The 16,950-nt window shown below is 46.7% G+C and overlaps 2 protein-coding genes across 2 annotated transcripts; one reads left to right on the top strand and one right to left on the bottom strand.

The window, feature by feature from the left end:
• Positions 1–2,585: 2,585 nt before the first annotated feature.
• Positions 2,586–8,176, bottom strand: LOC307244301 (ankyrin repeat and SOCS box protein 9-like). Its single transcript, XM_080019446.1, has 7 exons — positions 8,011–8,176; positions 7,634–7,713; positions 7,412–7,519; positions 6,176–6,332; positions 5,364–5,498; positions 4,020–4,211; positions 2,586–3,888 (listed from the first exon to the last, which is right to left on the bottom strand). The coding sequence occupies exons 1-7, from the start codon at positions 8,093–8,095 to the stop codon at positions 3,737–3,739; spliced, it is 909 nt and encodes a 302-aa protein (XP_079875572.1). The 5' UTR covers positions 8,096–8,176; the 3' UTR covers positions 2,586–3,736.
• Positions 8,177–10,211: 2,035 nt separating this feature from the next.
• On the top strand, positions 10,212–16,935 carry gpr143 (G protein-coupled receptor 143; the record flags this gene model as incomplete). The annotated part of the gene is made up of 9 exons (XM_080018746.1): positions 10,212–10,467; positions 12,213–12,322; positions 12,793–12,887; positions 13,243–13,335; positions 13,459–13,568; positions 13,677–13,785; positions 14,396–14,513; positions 14,601–14,856; positions 16,304–16,935. 9 exons carry the CDS (start codon positions 10,212–10,214, stop codon positions 16,405–16,407), a joined length of 1,251 nt encoding a protein of 416 aa, XP_079874872.1. The 3' UTR covers positions 16,408–16,935.
• Between the last annotated feature and the right edge of the window lie 15 nt (positions 16,936–16,950).

Here is a 16,950-nt window from a genome sequence, read left to right as displayed (position 1 = left end):
AAAATATTGTGAAAAAATTGGTGAAAAAAATATAGTGATGATTTTGTCAACATCGTCCAGCCTAAGAGTCGGGGGAAAGATGCACCAAAATCTATTTGAAGAGGTAGGACTCAAAGCAAATTGAAAGTTACAGAAGGACACGCACACAGATTTTCTTTATTTGTTAACACTGATGTTCTGCATCTCTTCAGCGCGAGCCTCGTCGGTGCAGGGGTGTGTGTCTCAATTGGAAAGATGGCGGCGCGTGCGGCCTCCCCAAACCCGCCCTCCCATATTGCGCCGGAGCCGCAGACGATCGGCGCGCGCAATCTCACTCTTATTTGGTTTAATTACTCGGGACACTGGCAAACTAAAAATACCAAAAGCAATTACTGGTGAGCGCGCGGACACGGCAGCACTGAGTCTCGGCGCTCGGTGGGAAGGCTGGATATCTATAACAAGATCCAGCTCGGAGCAATCAGCCTCGCCCCGCGCTGCACGCTTTGCTTATTAGATACATGCACTTAGAGGCGTCGGGCTTACCCTGCGGTGGGTGGTTCTTATGGGGAATACACGCACGGGCGGGGGAATCCCGAACTGACCTTTGCGTTAACTTTGAAAAAGCTTTATTTTCCAGCCATTACCCCCATCCTTTACCCCTTCCTTTTGTGGAAGTCACCACTCGTGTTTTCCGCTCCTTTCGCACACGCGATCACGGCAAACCTCAACGGGTTTCCGCGGCTGTTTTTAGAAACGTCCGCCGGATCATTTATTGAGGCCGGGCAGCGCTGGATGTCAAAGTTGCACAAAGCGTTGTACTTTAGGCGGCTGTAAAGGACGGCACTTGTAGCTATTTGTGTGGTAAGTGCACATACATCCGCCGGTGAACAGGGGTAAATGGAGCGCCTGGCTCTCCAGAGAATTGACGTGAAAGCTTTGCTCACACACACACACACACACACACACACACACACACACACACACACACACACAGGTGGGTTTCGCTCGGGAGTGAATCCGGAACACAACGGAACCCGGGAAGTCGCTGAAGAACTGGAGCTTTATGTAAGATAAGACACTGTGACAGGAGTGAGGGGTGAGGACCCCTCCGCTGGGCTGCGCGGTCCTGATCACCCCGGTGGGGGTTGTTTTGCAGTAATCACCGGCTGGGTGCACGTTATCCGGCTTATTACACGGTAACTTACTAAATTGAAGATTAAACTGAGACCGGATATTGATCCTAAATTATTTTATCACTATAGTAACCTACTTTAAGAGCCTCCGCTTAGATGAAAGAAATGTATCTCTACGTATGACAACCCCGTGGTGTAAATAATGTCAAATTGGACACATCTCACCTTCAGGTCTTACATTGTGGTTTCTACGCAGCGTCGCAGGGTGACGCCACGAGCCAGTGTTGGCAGGTGGAGCACACAGGGGGCGTGCAACCGGGCGGAGGAGTGGTTGCCCATGACAACGGTCAATATCAGCAGATCAGCGGTCATTATTTAGAACTAACTGACGGCTGATTGCCGCCATCGACCAGTCGGAATCGAGTATCCCACAGAGCCAGGAAATAACACTTAGTGTCCCCCAAACCCACGTGGAGGGGGGACACTCGGGGGGGGGGGGGGTTAATAAGTAACACTGAAAACATACAGTAAATACTGTCGGAGTGAGATATCACAAAGTGTCCACCTGCCCATCGGTCCCCCCTCCGTGCGGGACGGACTCTCCCTCCTCCACCTTCTCCACACCTCTAATTACAGCGCCCTGACGGATCCTTCCGCGCCACCTCGCAAGTCAAACAACTCTTCCGCCCTATCGATTTTACATTAAACGCCAGTAAATCGAAACCCCAGGGCTCCCGGTGCGTGGCCGGGCCCCCCCCGGGCACCGACGGCGTATTTGGGAAAGGCCCCGTGATTGACCTCGAGAGGCATATCGGGGGACGGGAATCGATAGGGAGTTAATGAGTATTGCAGGGCGACGAGGAGTTGAACAGCCGCCGTGGGGAGTGGGTCTCGATCGGGGCCGTCGGCCCTTTTTTCAGAGAAGCCCGGCTGTGAGTCAGACCGGGCACACTTAGAGGAAGAGAAAGCGAAACATGGACAGGTGTTCCGCAGGGAGTCACAAGGGAGTTTTTTGTTTTGTTTTTTTTCAAGTCAAATCTGCTTTCTGTGTCTGGCATCGAAAAAAAAAAAAAGAAAAGGAAAAAAAAAAGAATGATGCCATCAAAGGGACTGTGATCCGGGGAGAGTTCCGTGTCCCGAGAACACTTGAGTTTTTTTTCCTCTCAATTCTCTACTGGGTTGTTAGAATAAAGAAAGAGGAACCGGACAAAAAAATCTGACGAGGCTTTGAATAAATATTTCTTCCTAAAGGCCCCGGAGCTACTGAAGTTCTTTATTAAATATTGCACCATCCGCAAGGTTCGGCTTCTAAGACGGGGTCGAAACCTTGACGCATGGAAAACCACTGGGAACAGCCTCTCCGAATGGCTTTTATTAAAGGGTGGTTCAAGGGAAAAGGCAACAAAACAGATTTTTGCAAAAAATGCATTCATTCAAATGAATTCCGTGCTACTGTTCCATCATGTAGGCCTATGATTTCTTTATTTTATTTTTTTGTGTTTGTTTTTTCAGGAAATTTCAAACTTAAATAATCTAGGCATTGGACATGTAATTTACGATTTAACGGCTACTCTTCTACTGTTCACATTTTTTAATAAAAATCTAATCTGATATGGAATTAATCATCACAAAATGACTACAGATGACGGGCAAGGACGTGGAAGAATAATGAAGAAATACATTTTCCGTCACTGATCCACACGTACAATGTACAAGTCGAAACAACGCTGCGACTCGATGAAAAATGGACATTTGGACGCCGATCTGGGAATGTAGGAGTTGAACCCCTGCACATTTTCAATGGGTGGGACAGCGGAGGATCCAATCGGCAGAGAACAAACAGAGCCACTGGACGGCTGCCTGTCCAAACGGTGCTAAGCACACAGGCCTGCACGTATCTGATAACCACCATCACTCAGATACGAGAGGACCAGGGCTTCGGCGCTGCTCTTCCATTTGGAATATTTGTTCGCGTTAATCCCTTGCAACCCATTCACGTATTTTGGGTCCTTCAACATATACAGTATGTCCACATAAGCAGGGAAAGTAGGATAAAATATCGGTCTCTGGAAATGTTCTCCCTGGGACCCCCTAGAACTCCTTGGAGGACCCCTGGCGGTCCCCGGACCCCAGGTTGAGAGCCACAGAAAGGAAATAAATCGCCAATCCACAAAAACAACTTTATCGATGGATATTTCCACTGTGGGGAGGGGGGTGATTTTCATCTGCTCGGAACATGTTGGTGCAAGGGGAAAAGACAGTATATTATTGTTTTCGTGCATTTCAGATTTCAGCAGACGAGCTGCTCTTCATGATATACTTTTATGTTTTGTGTTGTAAAATGCGAAAAACAAAACTAAACCAGATAAACAACAACGTTGTAATATTCTCCAAGTCGCTTGCTTCCTTAATACATGACGTGAATAAAGACCATTCCATTACAGATTTCATTCAACGGAGATAAGAAAAAGACAAAAAAAAAAAACAATCCCCACAAGAACCAGAAATCACATCAGCCCTTTCATGTGGTGCAAGTGCGCCCCCTACATGCGACGGGGTGAATCGCATCCAATCTGAAATTCAATGGCAGAGCCGCGGCCATGGACGCGCTGCAGAGCGACCTTTCAACGAAGGGGATGGCTCTCCGGGCCTGCGCAGTAGAGTAGAAAGTCTTTTAATTCTATGGGTATGTGAAGGCTGTGAACGCCACCCAGTCTTTCCTTCCCCAAAACCTTCCTGATGTTTATCCGGCACAATTGCATTAGACTCGTGGCCCCTGGGCAGACATCAAATGGGGGGTGGGGGGGACCCATGATGAAGAGGGAGAGAGAGACGCTTTAGTGTTACATGCTGCTTGTTGATCGCCCCCTCCCCCCCCTATTTCCCAGCAGCACTTTTAGAGAATACCTCTGGTTTCTCCCAGAAGCCTTTGCGTCGGGCTGCCGGCGGGCGCGAGGTCGAGCGGCCTTTGGCCCTCGGAGTTCCTGACGGAGCGGTCGGCCCCGTGCTCCATCAGGACGGACACCAGCTCGGGGCTGGAGAGACGGGCGGCCATGTGCAGCGGGGAGTCTCCGGCCATGGCCATATTCACACTGGCACCTGAGGGAGAGCGCCGAAACACTTCAATTCCACACCTGACGCGATGGAGCGCTTGACTGAAAGCCCGATTACAGGGCTCGCGTCATTTCAATTTCGTTTTTTTTTTTTTTCTGCTCCTGTTGTGCTCTTCTGACGCGCTGGAAAGAATGTGGAATCTCTCTAATGTGTCGTTTTGCTGTGTTTTTCCTCTCATAAAAAGAAATCCCACTGTGAAAAAGGCCAAATTTGGTTCCAGATTTGTCCCCAGGGGGAACACGGAATTGGGTTTTCAACCGAACATACATTTCAGCGATTATTGGAATAAAGAGAAGAATGATTACAACAAATAACTTTTAAATAATATTGCATCTTTTTTTTATTTTGGGCAAAAAAATCGAATGAATTGACCTGTTGAGTAGACTTTGTGGAATTAAATATAATCAGTGAATCACCTAGATGTGCCACATAAGAATCTAATGACATTTCAAACACAATCCCACCTCATGTGTTGGTGTGTCAGTGTTATTTAACATAATGTTTTACATATTTAAAATATTTAACATGTGTCACAAGTGTGGCAAATATATTATAATTTGGGATGATCCTGCACTATTGCTTTGAATAACAATCCCTTAAAATTAAATGATGAATGACCTAATAACAAAACACCAGACTATTGGTATGAATATAAATAACCTCTGATAAGGGGCTGTCTCATCCACAACCATAATAGGAGTAATATAATCCTAATCAGTTCTGTTCTATAAATAATATATACAGTATAACACATTACACAGTATAACAGATACTGTCTAATAATTTCTGTAGGGGACTCCATGTGAGCAGCATTCAGGCAGATAAATGTGAACCACAAGCAGCCACTCTGATTCTCTTCTCCCCAAGAGATGAATAATTGATGTGCATTTATTGTCTTTTTGCATTTTTCTTGCATTGCCTCCTATCTGCACAGTATCAATATTGATATGTGATGAAATATCCAACCGCAAAAATCAATTTCTAGGTTATATTTATCATTAGGTTTATTGTACATTGGCAAATGTATATTGTTCATTTTTAGGTTTATTTTTCATCTCTGTTGTTCATTTTTAGGTTTGTCGTATGTTATTGTGTCGAAAAGCAAAACCAGACAATGAAATAAAAGAGGATTCCCACCGAGCTGAAGCAGTCTCGTGGCGGTGTTCACACGCCGGTTGGCGACGGCGGCGTGCAGCGGAGAACCTGATTGGTCGACCTTCTGATCCACATCTGCACCGTGCCGGACCAGAGCCTCCACACACTCGGGGTGACCTGCAGGGAAATGGCAACATGGCAGTAAAGCTAAGAATTTGCTGTTAAATTGGCAAGATACAATAAAACTAAAAATAAAATGAACAAGAAGATAGAATAAACAAACAGACAGACAGACAGACAGACAGACAGACAGACAGACAGACAGACAGACAGACAGACAGACAGACAGACAGACAGACAGACAGATAGATAGACAGATAGATAGATAGATAGATAGATAGATAGATAGATAGATAGATAGATAGATAGATGGATAGAGAGGTACATTCTTTAATAAATAATAATAAGCAGATAATCGCAACATTGAAGATTTGGTGAGCTGTACTTTGGCAGGTCTGCTCTGAAAGCAGCTTTGTGATCAGATCGTCAGAAATAACTCTTTTACGTCAAGTAATTCAATTTATCTTTTATTTCATGTATTAACTTAACAGAGTTAACTTCCATAAATACACTTGGTTAAACTGCAGAATTGTTTTACTACTTTTATTGCTGTATTTTATTTTTTATTTTTTATTTGAATTAGGAACTTTGCAGAGCCTGTTTTTGTCAATGTGCTCAATTCAGCATAATTAAATATTAACGCGCAATGTTGTTTCAGAGTTTTCTGAGCACAGTCCCTTCCTGGTTTAAGGATTAATCTGCACTGTGTTCCTCAGACGAATGTGATCTCTGACCTCCGGCCGCAGCCCGGTGGAGGGGGGAGCCCTTGGGGCCGAGGCTCCGCCCCAGTGGATCGGCCCCGTGCTGGAGCAGCAGCGACACGCAGGCACTGTGGCCCCGGGCGGAGGCCTCCGACAGGGCGGTCCCACCGTCCACCGTTGCAGAGTTTACCTGAGGAAAAAAAAAACACATTACCCAGGTGAAAACGTTCATATTTTTTGCACACAGAAAGTATATATTTTGTATATAAAGTGTTTTAAAAGTATATTTCTACCCAGTTGTACTTTTTTTGTCAGTATATTTTTCTGGAACATCTTATTTACTTTTATGTACTAACTTAAAGTACAGCTTTCGTCAAGTAGTCATTAATATGCAGTAAGTGTAGTGTAAGTACAGTTTTAAAAGTATATTCTAACATTTACCTTCCTTGAGATGTGGGCTTGAAGTGTTATTTTGATCGTCAAAAGCATGTACATGAAAAATATATTTGTAATATATTTAAGCATGTCAGTACAGCTTCTAACACATGAAGTACAACTTACGTGGCTTCCTGTAAACAAAACATGAACATATTAATTGCAAGTACATATAAACTATACTAAATGTATTAAGTACACTTTCAGATAATACAATTAGGTATTTCCTTTTTTTAACTTGTCAAATGGCTGTATACAATTGTATAAAGTAAGCACATACTACCAATGGACCCATACTAACCAATGGGCGACTAATAATATACTGTAATTCGGATAAACATTAATCCCCATGTTTTATGTCTGTCGTCTGTAAGGATCGGGTTTGATCTAGACTTTTTTGTCTCTGTTCAAATAATTATTCCGAGCAGAAATCATACAGTACACTTTATTAACCGCGTGACTCCGTGCCCATTGTGGTACAGCGGCTTGCACACTGCGGGCATTGTTGTCTGAATATCTGCTGCTTTGTTAATGCGACGCTCCCGTGCAGGCATGCGCGGCCGCTGCCGTGCCAGCGTGTGGGAGTGTGGGTTCATAAGTGTGTGGGAGTGGGGGTGTGTGCTCGTCTGTCTGGTTTGTTTTTGTGTGTCCGTTGTGTGTGTGTGTGTGTGTGTGTGTGTGTGTGTGTGTGTGTGTGTAAATCTCTTAACTAAGTCCCACAATCATTTATGCGGTCGCGTCAGAAATAGACTTTCAAAGGAAATGGGATGCGTGCAAAAGAACACAGAGTCTCAGGCGACATTCCGGCAGTGAATTTGGGTTTCTGCTACTGACGTTGGCCCCGCTCTCCATCAGGAGCCGGGCGCAGGCCACATGGCCTTGGACGCACGCCCCGTGCAGCGGGGAGACCCGGTCCAGGGTGGCCAGGTTCACACAGGCTCCCTGCAAACACCACACCAAGCACCCGAGTGGGAAAAGAAAAAAACGGAAAAATAAATAAATAAACGTTTGATCTCTTCCGCACCTTCACCCTTCATTCACACTGCCATGCATCACCTGAGAGATGAGCGTCCGCAGGCCGAGGAGACGCCCGTTGAACGCCGCGTCGTGGACCGGGGACCAGTCTGACTCCACGTCTGTGTAAAGATATCCCGCGTTCAAAGTTTGGAGACGCGTCATGAATCACAAAGGGGGGCTTAAAAAGTGCGGCGGTTTAGCGAAAGCCTCCGACGTGCGGGCTCCTGTCGTCTGCCCCCGCCTCAACTCAAGGTCAAGGTGACGGTAATCTTCATAATCCCAGAGCGGCAATTTGTCGCACAGCCAGCACTTAATACAACCATCACATCAATCAACACAAACAATTGACACACAAAAAAAACAAAACATAGGATTACATAATGTAATTCTAAAGGCCAACAGCGGCAGGGACTCACCGCTCATCAGAGGGTTGGAGAAGAAAACAGCCGAGCCGCTTTGACGGCCGTCGCCCGGCGGATCGCCGGGGTTTCCGGCAGACATCGGTAACCGAAGAGTTCTAGAAAACGGCTGACCTGCTTGTCTCACCTCAGCCTTTTGAACCCCTGGCCTCCTCCAGCCTCGGCAGCTCCGGCATAGTCATTTCCCGTTCAGACTTCCAGAGGCTTTCCACGCAGGAAGCAGGCCGCCCGAGGGCATGGGCGGGCTCCTCCACCAACCAGTACGCTGGAAAGGAGACGGAGGCCGGTTCGGCAGGTCTGTAATTCAACACTGTTTTCACAGACATACTCCACCCAGCCCCCGCAGGGAAAACACACCGGCACGAAGTTGGTCGCTGGTTGGTCTTTTTTGGTTTGTTGTGGAAGACAGTACACATGCAGTTTAATGAAGCACATGTAAGGGCTGCGTCAGCTTGTTTACATGGAGGCATCAAGAGAAAAAGTAGATTGGGTGTAATAAAGAAATCGTAATCACCCCCCCCCCCAAATATTTTTTTATGTTTGGTCCAAATTAAATGTATGAAATTCTCAGAAGAGCTATTGCCATTGCTATGACCTATTCCATGGATTGCTTTAGAAATTTAAACGAGGGACATAAAATCCACAACGCCTGACCGTACTTATTATAGTTACAGTCAACAAACTTATACGAAAGATATAATTGATCAACCAATAATATACAAACGTTGGTAGTAGCACCTTTGACTTACCACAATAATTCTCAACCTTTTTTCCTATCGCCATCTCCCGAGACCAGAGAATATCTCTATTGTATTGTATATGTATTGGTTGAGTTCAAATCTCCAGACCTCTCCGCGCTAAACTGGGAGATAAGAGTAAAGACGATGATACAAACAGTCATTATTGTGCGTTATCTATTGGTCTCCAGTGTCTTGTATATAAGATAAGATAAGACAAACCTTTATTAGTCGCACAACGGGAAAATATAGGATATATTGAATAATAGTGAAGTTGAATTATGAATCATTTTGGCGGGGGACCCCTGGGGTGGGCCCCCGGACCCCACGGTGGGAGCCACTGCCACGTTAATTCAATGTCAACAGGATTTCCTGCCTGCGTGCTCGCACCGTGACGCACCGGCAGGTGGCAGCAGCAGGAAGCCGAGCCACAGAACGGGAGGCCGGCGTTTGAATCCTCGTCCTCACGGAGCTGATAACGTGCGACTGAGGTCAAACCCCCCCCCCCCCCCCCCCCCCCCGCACCTGACCCGGTGCCCGGGTGTGAGGGAAGGTGCACGACCGATGAATGAGCGCTCTGTGCTGCAGCAATGAAAACACTCGAGGTTTCATTTCTCCAAATAAACGTTGCGGTTCGCCCACTTTCTCGGATCCCAGATCTCAGCCAAAGCACCTTACCCTGATCCCCCCCCCCCCCCCCCCCCCCCGAAAGGTCAAACATACAGGTTCTGCTCGACTGTAAGAGGATCAGGGAGCCTTGATCGAAAACGTTCAATTTAATTCTCCATTCGCGACGGAGGGCTCCCGCAGTAGACTGGACGGAAAAACAATCGCCTACTATTCAAAGAGAAACACGCGTTGACCGCGGGGTCAAAGCCATTTTAGGCCACGTGGCGGATTGGTCACGATGTGACTTGGTTCTGCTCTGGGCAAAGAAAGTTGGAATCAAGAAATTGCGTGTTTCGTTGAATGGATTTCGTTATTTACATAGACATCATGTATAAAATGTATAGTAACTGAATGTACGGTAGATGATAACCGAATGGGAATGTTGTTCTTTTTTTGTTGTCTTTTTAAAACCTTTATCCCCCCCCCCAACCCCAAATCACCCCGCCGACCGGATTGGACCGCTCTGCGCGACCACAATCCGGCCCGCGCGCCTTTACGTTTTTGACACCCGTGAGTTTATTCCGAAAGCCTCGAATCAGTCCCAGCGCTCGGATAAACGACGTATGTGATCAATGAAACGAGACCGCACGCCCCTCCTCGCGTCAGAAGGCACGGCCCTTGAGTCTGGCGCTTCGCTTGCATAGCTGAGCCATGACTGGAGGGATTAAATGGAAGCACATGATGAATCAACCCGTGATCCCGGCTCGATCCAGGCCATAGCTCCCTCTCCTCTCCTCCCTTTCGCCCCCTTTTTTTCCCCCCCCCCCCAGTCGCCCGCTCCGTCTCCCGGCGATGGCTTCTCCCCGGCTGGAGACCTTCTGCTGTCCCAACCGGGACGCGGCCACGGACCTGGTGGTCTCCTTCCAGCCGGTTCTCTTCGGGGCTCTGAGCCTGTGCAGCGCGGGGCTCAGCCTGTTCCTCACCGCCCTGCAGATCCTGCCCAAGCGCAAGGGCTACAGGCGGCTGGGGCAGTACCCGCTGCCCAAACCCGCCTCTTCGACACGGATCCTCTTCATCGTCAGCCTGTGCGACATCCTGGGCTGCACAGGTAACGGGCGCGCACGGGGCGGCCGACCGCGCTCCTCTCCGCGGGGCTTAGTCATGCGAGACTCGCGAACGACTCGTCCCCGGCGCACGGCCCTTTGAAACGAGTCGGGCGTCGGGAGTCACTCCCGCAGAACAAAAGAAGTGGGCGAGTGAGTGAGTCTTTTTTTTGCCCACAAACTGAAAATAGCACTGATGGCTAAATTAATATGGGTAAAACAAACAAAAAAAAGGCCAGGCCGTTTGATATAATCCGTATTAAATGTGGGTATATGTAGACTTACCGTTCAATTTAGACAGAACTACATTGTTTCTGTGGTTCACTTCCACGAGAATTGGGCTAAAATACCTTCAGGGATCAGCACTTTGCGTTCTTCCACCGAAATAAATCGTTTTGGCAGAGTTACACCATAGTTCCGTGATTCCCTCTGCTTCTGACCCTCGTTTATCGTTCACCGTGCGTCACACACCTGCCGCATCAAATGAATGAAGAGTGAACGACTCTATTTACCGAGTGACTCGCCAAGAACCGCATCACAAAAAAAACAAAAAACGGGTCGAAGCTTCCATCACTGGTGTGCATGTGCATGCACGCAACATGGAATGGAATGGAATGGTTGTTGCAAATGGGAACTTTTTAGTGTATTGTCTGCTGAAGTGAATCGAAAAGCGTGCATTCATTCATTCGTTCATTCATTCATCCATCCATCCATTCACATTCAAAGAACAATTGTTGATCGTATAATGTGCATGAATAGATGAGGTGGAGCAGCATTCGGATCTTGTCTTCATTTACAAGCGGTCCCCTGGATAAAATGGGCGTAGCGTGGTCATAAAAGAAACAGAGTCAACTTTATAAACGGTAATAAAAAAAAAAAAAAAAGGCTCACCTATAAAAATGCTGAAAAAACAAACACAATGAAAAACAAGTTAAAGCAAACAAATTTAAACCCGAAAGGACATAAAACAACAATAAAACTTAATAGAAAAAAAGGCTAACCTATAAAAGTGGGTTTTCAAGAGCTGCTAAAAACAATGAACAGATTCGGCTGAAGCCATGCACCGAGGGAGTCCACCACCTTAAAGGTGAACTTCGGGAAATCAATATCCCTCATCAGACATTTAGGCCTCCCCGGAAACAGAGTGCTAGTCATTGTGCTTATTAATCATTTTGCATTTTGCAGCTGGAAAAAAATGGCAAATTAGTTAACGAGGTAATTTAATATACTTGCATTATTGATGGATTGATTCACCACCGAAACGCAAAGCACAAAACTCATTAATCCAATAACCGTTCCTGGGATTGTATCTGAACTCCGGAGCAGCATGTGGCCGGCAGACCAGCATCAGATGGAGGTTTTTCGTTGTTGTTTTCCGAGCCCCGGTGCGGTGCCGCTGCATGGTACTCTGAGATAGGAAGTGGAAAGACGGCCATAAAACAAAGTTGGAGACCTTTTCCATATTTCCATTACCTCTGACCACGCCATTAAAAGGACTCCGTTACCGAATCCAATTAACGGCACATAATAACACCGCACCAGCAAGAGCTTTGTGACGTGCTAATCGGAGCCAGACCTTTTTTCTTTTTAAAGGACCCACCGCCCGGGTTCCATGTTTGCATTCTTGGCAACTCTCTGTTGTGGCTGCGTTTGAGTGTGAGTGGGAGTTGTGAATCATCTCTTTTGTGTTTTGTTTGCTTTTTTTTTTTTTTTTGGGACCATGGCTTCATTTTGCGGTTCGTGCCTCCAGGTATCATCCTGAGGTCGTCCATCTGGCTCGGCCTGCCCACCATCATCGACAGCATCTCGGTGACCAACAGCAGCGACGTGTGGCCGGAGGTCTTCTGTGTGGGGAGTGCGGTATGTGCGCCGCTGAAATGAAAGTGAAATGAATCATGAATAGTAAAAAGTGAGGCCTGTATTCTTGATGGACAGTGGCTTAGGAAACTTGACGCGATATGAATTCCGTTGACCCGCCGACGCCTAGCGCATGGCAGATGTTTGAATTCCAGAGGGGAGGCTCATGATCGAAAAATCGGTGAATTCCACCATAATGGGCTGCATTTGAAGACGGGCATGGGCTCCCCGAGCATCAGGCGTTTCTTGATACCGTGTGAACATCTGCGTGTTCCTAGAGGACTTGGAGCATTTTCCGAGCAGGGATTTATTTATTTGTCTTCCGAAACCAGAGCAGAAGCCACACTAAGTAGGTGATATAATACGGCGGATCAAGGCCTTAAATTATAGGGCTTGCTATTCAAACATCATCATCGTCGTTCACTGAAGCGAGGTTGTCCAAATACGAGTCTTGTTCGTGTGCCCCCTGGCAGATGTGGATCCAGCTGTTCTTCAGCGCGTCCTTCTGGTGGACCTTCTGCTACGCCGTCGACGTCTTCCTGGTGGTGAAAACGTCCGCCGGGATCAGGTGCCCTCAACCTCACCTTGCCTTGAGCAGCGGTCTGTTGCTACTCCGCCGCAGTTTTTATAAAACCCCCATTACAAATTATAGCCCTGGAACAAATGTTGTGGATTGTGCGGCTTGAGCCAGCATAATAATCCGCTCCTGGGAGTAAAAAAAGAGAACACAAGTTTCCCCTTTTGCCACGTTTGATGGAGAATCCCCTCCCCAATATGGAACGGCTAGGCGGATCAATTTGCCGCTCTTTGTCTTGGAACGGGTTCCGTAGTTGGCACTCCTCTTCCCCAAAGTGCGGCGGAGTGAGTCTGATCAGCTTGTGACCCGGTGCTGGATCTCATGACCGCTTTTCCTTCTCCACCAGCACCATTATCCTCTACCACATGATCACATGGGGTCTGGCTGTGCTGCTGTGCATAGAAGGGGTGGCCATGCTCTACTACCCCTCCATCTCCAAGTAAGACATAATTGCATTATTGTCCGCCGGGGGTTTTGACGGGGAAATGCCGCCCGTCAATATTCACATGATATCCGTTGGCGGGGGGGGCGGGTTTGTTCCCTCCAACAATGTCCTCCACAGTTGCGAGAGCGGCTTGCAGCACGCGATACCTCACTACGTCACCACCTACGCCCCCATGCTGCTGGTCCTGGTGGCCAACCCCGTGTTCTTCATCCGCACCACCTCCGCAGGTCGGCCCTCCACGCGCTTCCACCCCAAAACGTCACTTCACACGTTGAATACGGACGAGATCAATAACCGCACGCGTCTTTTTGTTTGTTTGTTTTCTTGTTGTCTAGTCACATCTTTGCTGAAAGGGCGGCAAGGAATCTACACGGAAAACGAAAGGCGCCTGGCCACGGAGATCAAAATTCGCTTCTTTAAGATAATGCTGGTGTTCTTTATTTGGTAGGTGGACTCTTTAAATATACGGGAGAAATAGGCTGCACCATGTTCTGCTGCACAACCCCATGTGTCATATACAGCCGATTACGTTTGATTCCCGCTGAAAGTCCAGGTCTACGTTGATGAGTCGGATCATTTGAACGCCTCGTTCTCGCAAAATGCAAGCAGCATGTGGAAGAGACCCTTCCGAATATAAGACATGAACAAACGCTGTTTTTTTTGAAGTAGGGATGGATGGAGGCCGGGATCAGATGTAAGGAATCTGTATGTGAGAAGAGTCCCAATACTAACATCCATTACCCAAATCAAAAGATAAATGAAAGAAAAGCAACTCCATTTGCATTTTTTCCTTCCATATGGGAGCATGCGAGAGGCCTCCAGTTGAGAAATATGGGTTTGATTTGTGTCTGATACGTAAAGTTTACGATTCATCATCAGTGTCCGTAGTGAAAAACTAGTTTCAGTCCGTCCTAATTTTTGAGTTCTCCGTTGTATTTCACGCAATTACATCGAAGCTCTTCACCGAACGCACTTTATCATTGAATATATTAAAAAAAAAAAAAAAAAAGACATGTCAAAGCGTGATGAGGAATCCCCTCCGTGCATGTTTCAGTTGGGTGCCCAACATCATCAACGAGTGCCTCCTGTTCTTCCTGGAGGTCCAGCCGGACATTAACGACGGCGGCCTGAGAAATGTGCGGAATGCCGCCCTGATCACGTGGTTCATCATGGTGAGCCACGGCACACACGCACGCACAGGTATTTATAGCGGCCTTGCACTCCGAGCCCGGGTCTCACCTCTCCAGTTCTCCTCCCAGGGAATTCTGAACCCCATGCAGGGCTTCCTCAACACGCTGGCGTTCCACGGCTGGACCGGCTTCGATGTGGACCTGAGCCTGCAGCGCAGGAGGGAGCTGGCCTGGGACTCCATGTCCACCTCGGTGCCCACCACGGGGTGCTACAACCCCGTGGTGGGCACCACGCTGCTGTACCAGAGCCACGTGCAGGAGGGCAAGAAGAGCATGACGGGCAGCGGGCAGCACGCCCCCGATGCCATCAGTGTCCTGTCAGAAGGTAACGGGGCCGCCAAGGGCCTTCACGCTAGCAGCTCCCCAGTGTACCAGGGCTGGTAGGGGTCAACAGCGCCGCCCACAGCAGGGCTGGGGAACTGTAAGAAATCTCTGTACTGGAAGCACAGGGATCAAATTGGTATCGACCTTCTCGTCTGAATTTGGGTACGATAGTGAAAAAGTGAACCACCCCTCAAAAAACACACTGGAGTATCCCTTTAATCTGGCCCTAAACTGCAAAAAGGTTCCCCACCTCTGAGTGAGCAATAGCGGCCACTGAGGCCACATCCGAATTGCTTCATCTTAAAACTGGGGATGCACCGATTTATCAGCCAAACATCGGGATTGGCCGACATTCGCCTTGTTGACCGCCATCGGCCTACCGGCAAATAAGATCCCATTCACTAATGGCAGCGATGGATGTTTATCCAATGTTTCCCGCAAATAGACTTTTCTTGGCCACCCGTTTATATTAACGGCCACCAAAGTATATTTGGCGACCCATTTCACCATTTTATATCTGTCCGAGAAAACAACGCCACCCGTGATCAATTCTCTGCAGCGCTCCATGCAGGAAGTGACGCTGCGTTCATGGGATCTTGGAAAACTGTGGATGATGCTGCGTTCAGGGGAACTCAGGAAAAACATCAGTATCGGCGTGGGTTACCAGCCAAATTGTTATTTTAAACATCGGTATCGGCCCAGAATGTCACAATCGGTGCATCCCTACTTTAAACAAAGTATGTTTTTTGTGAGACGAGACCATTTTGATGTGATGCCATCCAACAGGGAATGTGTGTAATACAACAGGGAAAAATAATGTGGTAAAATAATTTGGCTGAGATTATCGGTAAAACATGGACGAGATTGACCCCCAAAAATTTTGTCATCATTTTAGTCAAATTGTACTCAAATGGATGCAGTGATTTGAGCTTCAAAGCCACTTTGTGTTGAGCAACAACGATGTTCTTAGAGCTGCTCAAGGATGAAGAACGTGGATGTTCTGTGTAAAGATATTTATACTCAGAGAAGAGCTGAGGGCAAAATGTTAAATGTATTTTGGGATGAGTTTGTTAGTTTTTTTTCTAACACTTTCTACTTTGTAATAGCCATTTGTTCCTGTGCACTATTAAAGAACTGTGCAAAAAAACAAAAAAAATAGTATGTTTTATTTTGACGTCCTAAAAATATAAAGTTCTGAGTCATTAATCTTAATCTTTTTTTTTTTTACAAACTCAAATAGAATTTTTTTTGTTAAAGACGTAAACCTACATTATTTTCACCAAATCCCTCCTGAAAAGAAACAATCAACATCGCTGGCACTCCCAAAATACATTTGTCTGACGGATGTTTTCCTGATAAGGAAAAAAAAATGTGAAAAAGGAAAAGAAATTAGGCGCAATTCTTCGGCTTTAAATAAATAACCCGCCCGCCTTATTTTGTCTTGCTAGGTTCAGAGTCTAGTACAATCGAAATCCACATTTCCAGTGAACTGCGCGACTTTGAGGACGTAGACGCTGACGGAGAATCCTTGGAGAACTCTGTGAGGCGCTAGCTGGTTCTATCCACCTCCGCCCCGTCACCCCGTCAGCAGGATCCTGTGTTAGACCTGCTCCCAGCTGCTGCAAATAGTGGTCATAGTGGGCAAAAATAGGGCTGTTTAGGGTCAACTATTTCAGTTCTGTACTATTTTTTTACTCGAATAGTCTTGATTTCATATTAGTCATAATAATGGGACCTTTTTCTCCTTGATTCCAAGCCTTGCACAACTGCTCCGTCCCACGTACAGTACATGGATCGCCAGTCGTTCAATAGAACAAACCGTATTCTTATCGTTCCTTGACTCAGAAGGTTCAACTTTAAAACATGGCTTCTTTTTTTTAATAGGTATTTTTCAAAGAGTTGATAAAGAATGCAAAGCACTTATTTTGTGGTTAAAAGCACTGAGCACATGAGATTGACAGTGAACTCCGTCAAGGCTTTTCGTCTTTCGGAGAGAAGCATTTGTTCTGAACAATTTGTCTTGCCACCTCGTATGTTTTATTCCTCTTGTATTTTATACGATATTAAATACCAATTGTATTTCTAAGAGGTGTTG

Source organism: Zeus faber (genome assembly GCF_960531495.2).
Source record: "Zeus faber genome assembly, chromosome: 18".
Taxonomy (NCBI): domain Eukaryota; kingdom Metazoa; phylum Chordata; class Actinopteri; order Zeiformes; family Zeidae; genus Zeus; species Zeus faber.
Note: the sequence above shows the minus strand (reverse complement) of the source record. Positions and strands in the feature narration are given on the sequence as shown.

Bases quoted from the DNA above. Each gene is read 5' to 3' on its own strand.
- LOC307244301 (XM_080019446.1), bottom strand. From the start codon at position 8,095: ATGTCTGCCGGAAACCCCGGCGATCCGCCGGGCGACGGCCGTCAAAGC. The intron at 7,714-8,010 runs GTGAGTCCCTGC...ATCTTTACACAG, and splicing joins CTCCAACCCTCTGATGAGCG to ACGTGGAGTCAGACTGGTCC. The intron at 3,889-4,019 runs GTATTCTCTAAA...ATGTCTGCCCAG, and splicing joins GCTTCTGGGAGAAACCAGAG to GGGCCACGAGTCTAATGCAA.